The sequence below is a fragment of the Panthera tigris genome, chromosome C2 (assembly GCF_018350195.1).
Source record: "Panthera tigris isolate Pti1 chromosome C2, P.tigris_Pti1_mat1.1, whole genome shotgun sequence".
NCBI lineage: Eukaryota > Metazoa > Chordata > Mammalia > Carnivora > Felidae > Panthera > Panthera tigris.
The window spans coordinates 13,660,209-13,675,542 of record NC_056668.1 but is presented as its reverse complement, the minus strand read 5'-3'; the positions used below and the strand labels follow the sequence as shown (position 1 = coordinate 13,675,542).

At 44.4% G+C, this 15,334-nt stretch overlaps 1 protein-coding gene across 8 annotated transcripts in view; it reads right to left on the bottom strand.

The window, feature by feature from the left end:
* The window catches only part of TIAM1 (TIAM Rac1 associated GEF 1), a 382,305-nt gene that overhangs the window by 81,066 nt on the left and 285,905 nt on the right, over nt 1-15,334 (bottom strand). For 7 of the 8 annotated variants that reach the window (XM_042999074.1, XM_042999077.1, XM_015542057.2 and 4 more), the window contains 5 exons: nt 13,571-13,795; nt 11,528-11,713; nt 5,872-6,018; nt 3,424-3,498; nt 520-690 (listed from right to left, as the gene is read on the bottom strand). In XM_042999074.1, coding sequence (XP_042855008.1) covers nt 520-690; nt 3,424-3,498; nt 5,872-6,018; nt 11,528-11,713; nt 13,571-13,795 — 804 coding nt within the window. The remainder of the gene's footprint in view (nt 1-519; nt 691-3,423; nt 3,499-5,871; nt 6,019-11,527; nt 11,714-13,570; nt 13,796-15,334) is intronic. The other variant, XM_042999078.1, reaches the window with a different exon arrangement.

Here is a 15,334-nt window from a genome sequence, read left to right as displayed (position 1 = left end):
ATTTATTTCAGTTTTTACCTACCCATATGGCTGTGGCGTCAGTTACTGTCAAAGAGCAGGTACACATAATATGATGCCACTAAACCTGTGTGTGTGTGTGTGTGTGTGTGTGTGTGTGTGTGTGTGCCCGCGCGTGCACAAAACAAGTTAGGCAAATGCCAGAATGTTTACGGTGATACTTCTAGACCTTGTAGGGGTGGCCTTCATTTTCTTTGCTCTTCACCCAAATTTTCTAAAATTTTTGCAATGAGCATATAATTCACTTATTTCAAATCTATGAAACATGCATATTGAAAGAAGCTATTTAAAAAAAGAATCCCTCCCCTCCCAAAGCCCAAGAATTCACTTCCACTTAGTATGCATATGATCACAGAGGAAATCAAAGCTGTGAGAGGAAATGGAGGTACCCTTGGAAGCGCCTTCCTCCCTCACACGTCTCTGAATCCTCACGCGTGCCACAGATGATTCCTCTGGCCCACTCTGCTCCTCTCAAGGAGGCAACCCCGAATACCTTCATACCTTACAGATCAGCTCCAGGGTGTCCCGGGCAGTGTCGCCGGGCCGGACGACCGTCAGGGCTGGCTGATTATTTGGCAGACAGAACCACGATGGTGTGAAATACTCGTGGACCCAAATGTCACAGTCGGGATTGTGCTGGTGGACGCTGGGCAAGACCATTTCTTTCTCCCTCTACGATAAGAAATGAAGTTAGTCGGGCAGCAGTCATCAGGCTTTGCTATCCGGATTGTACGCGGAGATTCACTGTCTCCAGGAAAATGGCCCAGAGTGGAAATGGCAGCACTGGTGAGGGACAGAGGGGGATGTTCAGAGAGGAAACTATTGACAAAGGAGCTTTAATGGGGGAAGGAGAGATTTCTCAGATGCGAGGCAGACCTTTCACCCGGTCCACAGCATCCACAGGTGGGCACTGTGTAAGTGGGGGGAAGGGTGGGGGGGGAGGGTACCGAAATTTGGAAGAAGGAAAGAAATGGATCAGTCATTCAGCTCAGCTTTCTTGCTAGGATTTCCCCCACAAATCCACCTTAAACAGGGAATTCCTACAGCAAGAATATCTACCATGTGGGTTATATGTTTCAAAAGCAACAATGAGGCCCCAAGGAAATTATTAAAGAAAAGATGATGTTCTAGCACTACACGTTTACAGGGAGCATTGTTTCTGTGCTTGCACTTGACCTCCAGCACAGCTCTGGGAGGGAGACAGTTCCGTTTCCCAGACAAGGTTCAGAGAACCTCAAAGCATGAGCCGTGTGGCCTTTTTAGGCCATTGCCACACTCCAGCCTCTTCCACTACTCGGCCTGAGGGTCAAGGAGTAGTGTCATGTTTATAAGGATGGGAAAAGATGTACTCATTCAGCAGCTGGGATAATCCAAGCAAGCGAAGCTAAAACATTCCATAGAACAATGAAATAGGGGCCAATTTCTTTGAAATAAGCAAATAAAGAATGATGTTAGGGGAGCCTGGGTGGCTCAGTCGGTTAAGCACCCAACTCTTGGTTTTGGTGCATGATCTCACGGTCACGATCTCTTGCTTCATGGGTTTGAGCCCGGATCAGGCTCTGTGCTGACAGTGTGAAGCCTGCTTGCAATTCTCTCTCTTTCTCTGCCCCTCCCCTTCTCTCTCAACATAAATAAATACACTTAAAAAAAAAAAGATGTCAGATTTCAGCAATGTAAAAACAATATTGATGGGCAAGATGTACTAAGACAAGACTTGATTATTGGTTTATAACCAGGCCACTGATCAGTAAATACAAATCTATAGGTTACCAAGAACAAGGCTGGTATTAGGAAATTACAAGAAACAATTTTTCAAACTAAGGCTGATAGGTGGTAACGTCATAGCTTCTATTCAAAAAAAGAATGAATCCGAGAATGGGGGAAATATTTTTGCAAAGGCTACTAACTAAATTCAACCAAGAAGACAATTTCAGCTCTGGCTTTGAATGATGTCACTTTTGCGGATAAACTGAACCCCAAGGAAGGGATTGTCAAAAAGCAAAAAGCAATCAACTTGGGCTAAATCCCATGAACTATAATTGGAATCTTTTTATTGTCCCCATGTGCCATATTAAATAAGTGCCCCTTAGCACTGGATCAACTCAAGTTTTGCATCTAAACTGCTGTTTGAGATCAAGGCACTCCAGCCAAGAAGAAGAATAAAGAAATATCTCAGAGAAATGGACAAACAAAAGGGGCAAAGAAATCCAAAGGAAAAACATGTGCAGGTTCCAGGATCTGTGTGCTCTGTGCCTGGGGTCCAGGATCTGTCTGCCTGGAGAGGCTATCCCAACATTAAAAGGGGACTAGTAACAGTATGCAAGATGAGTTAACTAACTTCAGAAATGGCTTCATTAACATCAAAAACAATGCTTGTGTTGCACGTAGGTACAGTGATTTAATTTCATCAGATTTCATCAGAGACAGAGTTTTTCAGAGAAAGGGGCATGGATGGCTTTTTCCAAGGACAGCTGCATTTGTATCTACAGGGACATAATCCAGGAGTAGTTCGAGCACAAAAGTGACAACAGGCCTGTCCCTGGCCACTCCTCTCCCCTCACCCCTTCCAAAGGCCAGAACTCCCCACTGCACTCTGTTTCAGAGGCTCCATCTCGAACACGGGCTGTGCTACCGCTGACCGCCCTTGCTTGGTTGCACAGCAACTGAGAGCTGAACTCTCTGTCATATTGATCCTGAGCCCAAGAACCGGGGGATCATTCCAAGGTCACGTTATCAACAACAGAACCCCCTGAACAAAGAGGTTACTGGTATCACTGTTAGGGTCTTTAAAGCTGGGGATGTCCATTTAAATTAGAGGCTGTAAAAAGTAGCCCAGAGGAAACAAAAATCAATATTCTTCATGGGCTTTCAATCAGAGCAGTGTGACCACCCCTTTTAAATCCAGGCACAAGGTTAGAACAAGTCTGTGAATCTTTAATTGAATACTTGTCTTCAGGAGGCAAAAGCATTTTTTTTTTTTTAAAGAATATACTATCAGAACAGTTCTTTGAATTAATGGGAACAACACAGCATGTGTGGGCAGAGAGGGAGGGCAGTACGAACTCACCTCTTGGGAATGGAAGTTGTAGATAAAAGCAATTGGCAACGACATAGATATTCAGCTCCCCAGAACCCAAATTTCCTCTTATATTCTAGATGGAAAATGATACATCCAAATGATAAGTATTGAAAATGTTATGTTGGCAGGAGAATGTCCTTATTGTTACCAAGTTTTAAGCATAAAATGCTTTTCCACCTTTTACCGACCTGTTACGTAACTTTAAAGATTTGATCATTTCAGCATTTAATACAGTCCACTTAATTTTAGGATCCCAAGAAACCAATGCATTGTGTAATGTTGACACATTCGCGGTACTTTTAGAAAAGGAATGGGTTTATTTTTACCTTGCCATCTGGAACAGTGTCATCAAATATTCCCTCTAAAGATTTCTTTACAGCATCACTTCCCTCACCGAACACCTGCATATACAAAAGTATCATCTTAAAAAGGCCTGTCGGCAAGAGGGCAAATGAAGCATGGGAAGGGGGATGGAAAATGAGCGTGGCTCTTGGAACACATGACAGAAGTCTCCAGATCCTGCTATATCAGCTCCATAAATAGGGAACGTAATTCATGGTAGCAGACCAGGAAAAACATGATCCTCTATCTGGATCACTTCCCATAACTCTAACAAACTCAAAAGAAAAAAGAAGAAGAAAAGAAAAAGTTGGCTTCTAGATCTGGATAATTCATTTTGTTGTAAAGAAAATAAGCTTTTGCAAAAGCAATGGACTAGATTTGCTCACATTGAACAGTTTCCACAATTCCCTCACATATACAATCAGATATTCATCAACAACTAGCTTACTTTTCATACTCTGCTGAGCAGAACCTGAGACTATCCATTTATAGTGCTTTCCGTAACATCCCAGAAAAGGCTTTCTTAATTAAAAAAAAAGAAAGAAAAAAAAACCAGAAATTTGTCTGTTCTTTGAAATTAAATGAATTCTGTTCAGTAGTCAAAATCTAAACATGTCGACAAGAGAAAGTTTTATATTCTGGCTCTAAACCAGCCAGGTACTATCAGGATAATACACATGATTAAGAAAAAGCCTTTCTCACGATGCAAATGAGATAGGTAGAAACACACCATTTGTGTCCATTTCAGAGCCCTGAATTAACAAGTAGATTTCTGTTGGTATGCTCATGGCTAAGTAGGAAGTTTTTATACCCCTTACTTTAAGAGACAGGAACAAGAATTGCTTCGAGGAAATGGTATCGTCCTTTGATTTTTGAAAGACGTTAAAACATTCTCTTGGACCTCATTTCACTTGAGGCATCTATTTCAGCAGCCATGGACTCTGACACAAGCTGGCGCTGATAAAGTTACCACCGCATGAACCAAGGCTTGTGACAGAAAAGACGTTCAAACCCAGTTCCCAACTGCAAAGTCCTGGCATGTACTTTAGTGGGTGCTCTGAGTCACCTGCCATCACAGGAGGATTCACACAAAACGCCACCACCACCTGCCAAAGGGAGGGGAGAAATCCTAGTGGCGAATGTCTTCCTTCTGTACGTACGTTTCGTCCAGAGACATCAAGTCTCTTGTGTGAGTTTTGATAAAACAGTGACTTTCCTCCACACCGTTTCTTCTTCAGGTTTACACAGAAGCAAAACCTGGTAGCAGACTTGATGCTCTGCCTTCTCCAAAGACCACAGACCAAACGGCACGGATGCTCAGTCTGAGGCTCACTTATCACCTGCTCATCTGGTCTCCTGCAACGTCCATCAGCGACACAGAATACCCACGTTTAAACAGTGAGTGTGGTGGTCAGTTAGGAACGTAGGACGTCACTTTTCAGGACTGTCTCTTCTAAATTTCAGTTCTTGTGTAAGCTAATGGCTGGAACTGTCAGAACAAACAATGAGGGATCTTTTTATCAAATTAGTCAATTGGCTTCTCACTTTGCATAAGGGCACAGAGTGAACAGGTCAAACTGGGAATCCTAGCCATGACCTCCAAGATGCTCAGTGCTTCACTTTTCGGCCACCATAACCCATGAATCCAACATTCTCCTTCTCCTGAAAAGACCAAGACCCATGTTCCTTCAGTCCCTAAAACACGAGCAAGCAGTCCCGGAGCCACTTGCTTCATAAAGCCAAAGAAGAATGACAATGACAATGGAGAGAAGTTCCTAGAAGTGACTCTAGCAGGATGGCGGTCTTGGCTAAAAGGGATAAAAAGGACAAGGCCACAGCATGTGGCTAGAGGACTGACCCTGTGGTACACCTCTCGGTGATGCCATTCGTGAGGTACCGAGATCCCCTTCGAGCCCCAGCATCTGGGTAGAAGGGCATCATGGCAGTGGTGAGGACTCTCAGACTCCTGATTTCTCATACTGGAAGACAAGGGAACTCCCCATTTCATGTCAACCCCAAAAAGCTAATGGCAGAGGAACAATCTGACCTCCCTGGAGGCCACCTTTGATCCAGCGCCAGAAGCAGCTTAAAAAACCCTGTGCTCAGGTGCCCACTCGGCTTCATCAACAAGCCCCGCTTTTTTCCGAAGACTCAGGATGAATTGTGCACTTTCAGGAGGTCTGTAATTAGCCAGGGTTTGCAAAGGATGCAGGTGGGAGACTGGAGCTTGGTGATAGACTAATAGCAGAGTTCAAAGTCATGAGTATACATTAGCTATTAAAAGCGTCTAGTACAACCAACGTCTTTGTGTCAGTGAGCTGATTCGAAATACCACCCAGTACCAATAAATCACCACACATGCACATGCATCCCAAGTTGAGGTGGCCATGGAAGCAATCTGTGCCTGATCTTTCGCCCACCCTGGAACCCACCTGGTTGATGCTGGGGCGTCCCTGCTTCTTTTTGGAGGTAGTGTCCAGACCCCAAAGGGAAGAAAACCTGCTCCTTCGCTTGCTTGCGGATCTGGACATGGCCTGAGTACGACGTCTCACTCCGGTCTCACCAGTGCGTGCTGCCACCTGAGGTCGTCGAGGAACAGCATCGACAAGAGAAATGCGTCAGGACCGCTCACCTCTTCCTCAAGGTCCCTACTAAGTTACACGCCCAGGGAGCATCCCTCTACTTGCTAGAGGGATGCTGCCCGTTCGTGAATTACTTAATAAAGCCAGTTACGTCTTCAAATTCATAAAAATTTTAAAAAAGACCAACCATACCTCCATCATGCCAGCCCATCACCAAAGCATTTAATCTGTGACTCCCATATATTGGGACTTTGAGGGCCCTTCATGGAGTCCAAATATAATTGAAAGGTTGGCAAACTCAACCACTGTCTGAAACCATCAGGAAAACAGTAATATATAAAATAACAATAGGATGCGTATATAATGTTTCCAAGAATTCAATGCCCTTCTGGTCACAGGATTGAACTCTAGCAGCAAGTTGAGCTAACCATACGATCTTGAGATTCTCCCTAAATGCTCTAGAGCTGTTTCTGCATTCTAGAAGAATGGTGTCTGAGTGTCGGCAAAAATAGCGAAAACAATACCTCTTGGTTCCTGTGATTCCACGTGAAATCTAAGTGTACCAATTCTTCTATTTCGTTTTCTCAGAACGACACAATTTCCTTCGTAGGGAAGTGATGGTTGTCCCCCTATATCATTCTCCCTCTAGCTCAGTCAGAGAAACCCCCACATGTAGCTGAGCACATGACTACCCAACGCTGACTTACTTTCCTTTGTAGCAGGACATGGGCCTGTGACTAACTTCCAGTCAATGGGAGCTAAGCAGAAGGGCTATTTGTCATCTCCAGGAACCGTCCTTAAGAGGAGGGAGGGATCTCCATTATCTTTCACTTCTCTCCTTCCTGACAAAGGAAGGTCTGTGGGTTAACTCTTCTAGGACATTCAGACAGAACCCTTTTCACGGTTTTTAGAACAAGAAGATGGATGGGACCCGAGTCCGGGAAAATGGTGAAGCCACCTTATTAGCCTTACATGTCCCATGTTTAGATAAAAGGGAATAAAAGTTCTATTTTATTTAAAAAAAAAAAAAAAAAAAGCAGTGGGGAGCAGGAGCTACACTCTTTTGAGATATTTGCAAGATGCCAACAGCCCAGACAAATATTTCAGAGAGGAACATCCCAAGTTCAAATCTGCTTCTATACAAACTGCTCAAGTAGACACTGAATCTCTGTGAGGATCCCACAAAGTCCTTCCCAGGCCAACATTCGTGCTTGCAGTGTATCCATAGGTTAAAAGCAAAGTCCCAGGAACTTGAGGGAACTTCTGCCAGGAAATCTCAATAGGCCACCCACAGGCTCTCCTTTCAAATAAGGGAGTGCCAGGAGGTACAGCGAGTCAGACTTGAAATGAAACCTCCCCACCCGTCCTTTGTTGCTGGAGATGAGTCTTGGAACCTACTTGTCACAGATTCCCACACGGGCAACTCCCAGTGTGGTGGGTGCCAACTGGCATCAGACTGGGGGATGAAACCCCGTTGGGGAGCAAGAGGGGCCCCCCAGCTGTCAGCACGTTGGTTAGAAGGCACGCCTCTCTGGGGTTTTCAGCACTGACAGGGTAAATACCCTGGACGCTCCATGAGTAGACTGGCAAAGACACTAAAAACAGGAATCAGAACAGTTTCCCTGCAAAGGTATTAGAGGGGGAAGATTTTGGTCCCAAATGAAGATAGGAAGATGAGGAAGCGGTCTTATATTTTCCGAGCTTGAGGCATGTAAAAACGCAGCATCCAACACCACGTTAGAGAAAAAGGTCTAGACTAAGATTGTGCTCAAGGGGATGAGGGGGACAAAATCACAGACCAAAAGACACGTGTTTACTTTAAATAGATACACATTTTCTCTTCCCTATTTTCATCACTTTCTGAGTCAAAGGTAAACAAAAGCTGCAAAAGGAATAAATTATAATGTGCTGACATACATACATGCACACATGACGATTTCAGTATCAGATAAGCTTATCATCACAAAATGAGGCTAGGAACCACTAAATAAGTGATGTGAAAGTTAAAAGTCTGAGAGGAAACAAAAATGCCTATTCGGTCTCATATTTGTATATCTACTTATAAATAGATAAATCTATCTTAGATACACAGACACATACAGGCAGTCATATACAAATATATGGCTGTTGTATCACTCTGTGTGTGTGTGTATATATATATATATATATATATATATATATATATATATATTATTACCTTGTTCACTTCCTTCATAGCATACATCAATACCTGCACCTACCCTGTCTATTTAACTGCTTACTGATTTATTATGCATCTCCCCCCATAAGAATCTCCAATAGGAAAAGAACTCTGAGTTGTTTGCTGCTATAACCCTAATCATAAGAAGAATAAATGACATATGCCAGGCCTCACATGTATTTGCTGATTCAATGAATAAAATACATAAACCAACATCACAAAGCAAAAGCAGAGGGAAGCCTGGGTGGCTCAACTGGTTAAGTGGCCGACTTTGGCTCTGGTCATGGTTTTGTTTCATGAGTTTGAGCCCCACGTTAGACTCAATGCTAATGGCTAGGAGCCTGGAACCCGCTTTGGATTCTGTATCTCCCCCTCCCTCCCCCTCCCTCCCCCTCCCCTGCTCCTACTCTGTCTCAGTCTCTCTCTCTCTCTCAAAAATAAGTAAACATAAAAAAAAAAAAAAGCAAAAGCAGAGATCCTACATATAACATGGTCACAACAGTAATTCTTTACAATTTTAGAAAGACAGAGTCCAGCAGAGAAACTTACACAACGTAAATGTTCTCAGTTACCGGCTGACCAGTTGGTTGAGTCTGTTTAACAAATGGGCCCTTCACTAGGGGTTCTCACAGTAACTATGCTGCACTGCTGGGGGCCCTGTAAACTGCAAAAGTAACTGCTACCCCCAACACAATAATGACTCAAAATAAGCAAAGGGATTTAGAGGGGGGGGAAAAAAAGCTGGCAAAAGAACTAGCAGACAAGAGCTCAAGAGTTTCTCAATGATCTTTGCCCAGACAATGCCTCCCTTTGTGGCCAGAACCTGATTACTCTATCATTCTGCTCATCTGTGCAAACAAGAACAATGATAACCTTCTTTCAAAGAGTACAGCGGGGACCCTTCAGTTAATTACTGCAAATCACTGAGCATTATGGGAAGCCCTCCTGGTGAATGGGGCTTAAATTGTAGCCCAAATCTCCCCGCCCACCCCCAGCCCGCCTGCCCTCACACCTCCTCCTCCCTTGCCCCTCACTTAAAAGAAGAAAAAAAATAAGTCTGGACAAAGGCTAAATTGAAACATGTTTCAATGGGGGGTTGGGGGGGGGGACCTCTCTGGGGTCAAATGACAACGAGTAGAGGAAAAAATAAGTATCTAATAAATCAGACTGTAAAATTCCCTTCCTGGGATCTCCTGCAGGAACTGGAACAAACAGGGGCAGACACCTAACCGGCCTGCTGAACTTGTTCTGTGTGAAGTGAAACCCCTCGTGGAAAAGAGAAGTTTGTGAGGACACACAGGCATATAGACACCCAGACTCACACTGCAGCTGAGGACGGTGGGAGGTAAGGAAAAGGAAGCTGCACATAAGGACTTAAATATGCTTCTTAAGGGGCGCCTGGGTGGCTCAGTCGGTTAAGAGTCCGACCTTGGCTCAGGTCATGATCTCACAGTCCGTGAGTTCGAGCCCCGTGTCGGGCTCTCTCTGCAGTCAGTGCAGAGCCCTCTTTGGATCCTCTGTCTCCCTCTCTCTCGGCACCTCCCCTGCTTGCCCTGTCTCTCTCAAAAATAAATAAACCTAAATAAATAAATAAATATTCTTCTTTAAAGTCACTGACCAAAATGCCTAAATTACTAACCCTCCCATCCCTATCTTCAGCTGGCCAGATTTTAACAGTCTGCCCATCCAAATAAAAGTACACACAAATCACAGATATTGAGATAGAGGCAATTAGAAGGTCTGAAGATAAGTTATGGAAGGATAATAATAAAGTTAGCTCCAATGGCTTTGAAGAAAATTAAGGCAAAGAAGTTTTAGATAGATAGCAAACTTATTCTCTCCCAAATCTATCAGGCCCAGTAACAGGAAAAAGTCATTTGGATGCTTGGGGTTTAGAATTAATACGGACTCTGCATCATTGGAGGCATGAGCTCTCTTACAAAAATGCCACTTCAATCTACAACATTCTTACCATGCAGTAGACAAGAATTTTTATTATTTATTTATTTATTTATTTATTGCAGAATACACAAACTGAGATTTGGTCAAGTTACAAATTGGTGTCTGGGTCTCAGAGAAACAGTCCTAGAGCCTCAAACTGAAAAACATTTGGAAGACTTATTCATCACAGCACACTGACCCATTACTAAGAAAAAAAAAAAAAGCACTTAACAGCCATATGAAGAGGTGGGAGACCAAGAAAAACCAAGGGAGACCAAGAAAGACCAAGAGCTGAGTTGTAATTAGCAGAACAAATCAGGATGGCAGTTTTATAAGTCCAGAAATTGGTTTAAGACTTCTTTAAAAATGTAAATCTACCCCTAATTATCTGAATGATGACGCTAATCTATTTATAAAGAATACAAACGCCTTTGACTGAATTGCAGCTCTGAATTCAATTGAAGGGTACAGCTGACGAGGGGAGGCAAGCCAAGCCCAGCAGAGCTAAGGTTTTCCAAAGCAGTTTCTGGAACCTGAGACTTAACATTTAATTCCACAGCAAATGTGCTAAGGTGCAGTACATTTTAAGTGGGTGTTGACTTGGATGGGCTGAAACCATGTTACTCGCAATAGCAATTTTTGAGAAGAAAGGAGCCAAACGTACATAAAGCTGTTCGCAATTTAGCAAGTACATAAAATTACAGATTGCAAACACACAACACAACGATGCAATCTGCCGTTCCGGAGGTCAGATGCAAATTCTCCTTCCCAAGCAAATACATATGTTGGGCTGGAAAATCATGGAAGATCTTTACTTTCCTCAAATGCAGCAGGTACATTTATGACTGTAAAGAACTGATTTCTGAAATTACAGTATTTAAAAATAAAATGAAAGGAAGATCACCAAAGAGATCTGTGTTCAATATATGGGGTGTGTGTGTGTGTGTGTGAGAAAGAGAGAGAGAGAGAAAGAGAGAGAGAGAGAGAGAAAATGCATTTCTGTATGAGAGAGCTCTCTGCTTAACATTTCCATAAGGTTAATATAAAAAAAAAACTGTATTTGGATTAAAACCAGAACACTGCCTAAAGAGGACATCAGTTACGAACAAACACTACATGCAGAGATCTCTTAAGATAATACCTTTCCTATTATCTTTGCACAATAATTTAGGCCCCATCAAGAGAGGCTTAAGGAATACATTTCAGAACAGACTCAAATGAAGATCTGTACCCACCGCAGAGGACATGTCAGAAATCCACACCCAGCAGTGAACTAGAAAAACACTTCAGCGGCTCCTGTCAAGTCCTGCTCAGGATTAATAGTAAAGAGAAATATTTCTTAAAAACACACCGGCTTCGACTCACCAGGGCATGGAAGGATGATACAGAGAAGATTCCAAGGCGGCCCATTGCCACTTTCGTTGGTCGGCTTGCAAAAGCAAGTAGCCTTTTGGGGTTTGGCAGTTCCCCACCTTGGAGGCTAGCTAAGTAACAGCGGTAACGAAATAGGTCCATTTGGAACTGCTCGAGATTCTGCTCCCAAACGAAGATCTACGGTGGTGAAAATATGGAAAAAGGAAAGGCGAGGAAAAGGGAAAACAAGTGTTAACAGCTTCATCCCACACAAATGTTACAAAACCACACGTTGTCAAGGTATTGATTTTAATCCTAAGGGGTAAACCACAGGTACCCCGAATTTCTTAGGGAACAGCATCTCAAGTATCACTGTTTTCGTAGCTTACACGTTTTTTTCACAAAGACCCACAGTCATAAATTCGGTCTGGTAAACAGAAAGTATATGTTAGCTGCTCTGTGTCCTCTGGTTACAATGTCATGTTTCTGGGCTTTCTAGGCCATCAGCTCCAAGCTCTGGGCCACAAACCCAAGGGAAGTAAAATCTGCAGGGTTTTTACCACTGGAGAATTATAGGACTTACCAGGAGATGACCTTTCATAGGAAGACAAAGAGAAAAAGAAAAGGGAGGTGAATTAAAGATCAGAGCCCAACAGCTTTTGGGAACAGGGGAGTGGCACATGGTCCACGGTGGGAGGCAGAAAACACTAGAAGGTGAAGACCCAGGCTCTGGAATAAATTTCCAACCACAGAGTACGTCCAAGATATTTCCTCGCTTTTCAGAGTGGCAAAACGATACCTACTTCCTAAGACTGAAGTGATATTTAGATGAGATAATGCAAGAATAAGCTTGGCACAGGATCTGGTATATATAGCCAAGGCTCAGTGATGTTAACGATGACGTGGACAGTGGTTAATGGCCGATGTCTACTTTTTACTGTGACTTATGCATGTTCGCAGCACTGTTCACAGCGGCCAAAAAGTGGAAACAGCCAACATGGCCCATCAACGGACAAACGGATAAGCAAACTGTGGTGAGTGTGGGCAATGAATCATAGCCGTAAAAGGGAATGAAGAACTGACTGATGTACACTACGATGTGGGTCCATCCCAAAGCATGACGTGAAGTGAAGGAATTCAGACGCAAAAGGTCACATGTTGTGTAATTCCACTTGTACAAGAACATCCGAAATTGGGGAATCTGTAGAGGCAGCATGCCAGGAGCACAGGGGAGCAATTTAACAGGTATGGAGTTTCCTTCTGGGGTGAATGACAACGTCTGGGAACTAGACACAGGTTGTGGCTGCTCAATACTGTGGACGTATGACATGCAACTGGATTGTACACCTTAACATGGTTAATCGCTTGCTACGTGAATTTTGCCTCAATGAAAACAAAGACAGCGCCAGGTAACAGAGGGAGAGAAACCACGGGAAACCAGCTGCTGGCCCACGCCATCCACTGTTCCATTCCTGAAACTCACTGATTCCCACGATGATTTCCTAACCATTAAGACAACGTTTCAAAGCACGACTAGATGGCTCATCGCGGACTTTGAAACAATTGAGTAGAAGGCACAACCTTCCTGTTACCTCGTGACGGCTTTCTTTTCTTAGCATGAAATATACTTACTTATGATCCTATTCTGCAGCTACCCACACGCTTTTTCAAACACACTCCACCTTGCCGAAATTGCCTAAATTTGCATCTCCCCACAGCGGAGCTCACCCGTGAACCGGACAAGGTGGGGAAGGAAAACCAGCAGACGTGGCGATGACAGAGATGCCCCAGAATAGCACAGCAGTGGTGGTGGGAGCGGGGGCAGGCTCCTCTATTAGATTTCTGTCTCCCGTTCGATGTAATATTGTTCCCTTCAGCTCGTAACAATCGGCTGCGAACGACGGGTGAGGAACGCTGACAGTCACAATAAAGAATTCAGCAGCCCGGATGACAGGCTGACAAGATAAGCGATGATGCTCCGTGATGCCAAGACGTGGAGGCACTTAAAAGACCCATAACGATCCCGCCCAAGTCGAAACACGGAAGGACGATTACCTGATCTAATATAGTCTTCTTCTTCTTCGAATCGGTGACTGAAGACAGCTGCATTTCACCCATTTTCTTCATCTTCTCATCCATATCAATCTTCTGTTCCAGTTTTTTGATCTCGGACTTCAGGAGCCGGAGCGTGTCCTCTTTGTGGTGATGTCTCGCCACGGCAGCCGCGCAGGCAGAGTGGATGGCGGTGATCCAGTTTTCCAGCTCCGTCTGGCTGGTGGTCTGTAGGGGGGCGGGGGGGGGGGGGCAAGAAGAAACAGCCGCCTCTTAGGTTATCGGCAGTGGACCAGGGGCGTTTTCAGAGAAGCAATGGCACGGAGTCAAGGTGACGGGTCTGGACACCTCATGAGTAAGGCTAACGTTCCTGACCTCCTCCTGCAGACAGTACATAAGCCGGTCTTGGGCCAGACGCTGCACCCACCCCCAGCCCCGAAAAGCTGTCTGGAAGGAGGCCTCCTCCGTGTCTGCTCACTCTGTGTACTCCCTGAACTCACTCGTTGTGATGGAATGAACGTGTGCATCTCCCCCAAATGCAAAGGTTGAAATTCTCACCCCCAGAGTGGTGTTAGAGGACGAGGCCTCGGGGAGAGGATTAGGTCATGAGGGCGGGGTCTTCATGCAGGGGATTAGTGCTCTTATAAAAAGGCCAGAGAGGGGTGCCTGGGTGGCTCAGTCGGTTAAGCATCCGACTTCGGCTCAGGTCATGATCTCACGGTCCGTGAGTTCGAGCCCCGAGTCGGGCTCTGTGCTGACAGCTCAGAGCCTGAAGCCTGCTTGGGATTCTGTGTCTCCCCCTCTCTCTCTGCCCCTTCACCACTCATGCTGTGTCTCTCTCTGTTTCAAAAATAAATAAACATTAAAAAAAAAATTTAAAAAAAAAAAAAAAAAAAAAAAAGGCCAGAGAGCTAACTAGTCCCCTTCTGCCGAGTGAGGACCCAGCGAGAAGACAGCGTTTACGAATCAGGGAGCCGGCCTGCCCCTCCCATGCTGCCACCCTGAACTTGGACTTCCAGCCTCCAGAATGTGAGAAATAAACGTCTGTCGTTTATAAGCCACCTGTTTATTTATTTATCCGTTTGTTATAGCAGTCCAAATTAAGACGCCTGTATATGTGATAATCCTACACAGAGAGCTTAGTTTCTAGTTAACAGGGTTGCTACGAAGAAAAGGTCAGTTTCCAGAGAGGGATGTGTGGTTCCAAAGTGGTAATGAGGCCAAGGGATGTTACTGGCCAAGGAAGGCACAACAGCCCTGCCCCCAGTGAACTGCTGTGACCCAAATCCCAAGGCCCTATGCCAGAGTCAAGCAGCAATGACACAACTAGGGTTGTGGAAGAAGTTCAAGGCAGCCAGACCAGTATTATGTTTGGAGACACACGGGAGTACCCAGGAAGAGGGGCCACCTGGCAGTGAAGAATGGCCAGGTCACTTTAAAGAAAATGGTAACCCCCAAAAACACACAAGCAACCTCCAAGTGACTCGAGGTGCTCTGAAAGGCAAAAGTCAAAACACAGCTTGGGGGAGACAGTTCATCTGCAGAAACACACGATCGCTAAGACTTTAGGAACCCAGTCAATTGAGTATTTATAAGTAAGGACACGCTAGAATGTTCTGGGTATCCCCTTAAGCCCAGAGAGGTTTAACAAACACTCAGAAATTAGATCACTGAAGAAAAGGTCTATTCAGCCACTTCAATACTAAAGTAACAGCCAACATCATTTTCACACACAAAACACTCATTTTTTTTCCTCTCTCTCTGATG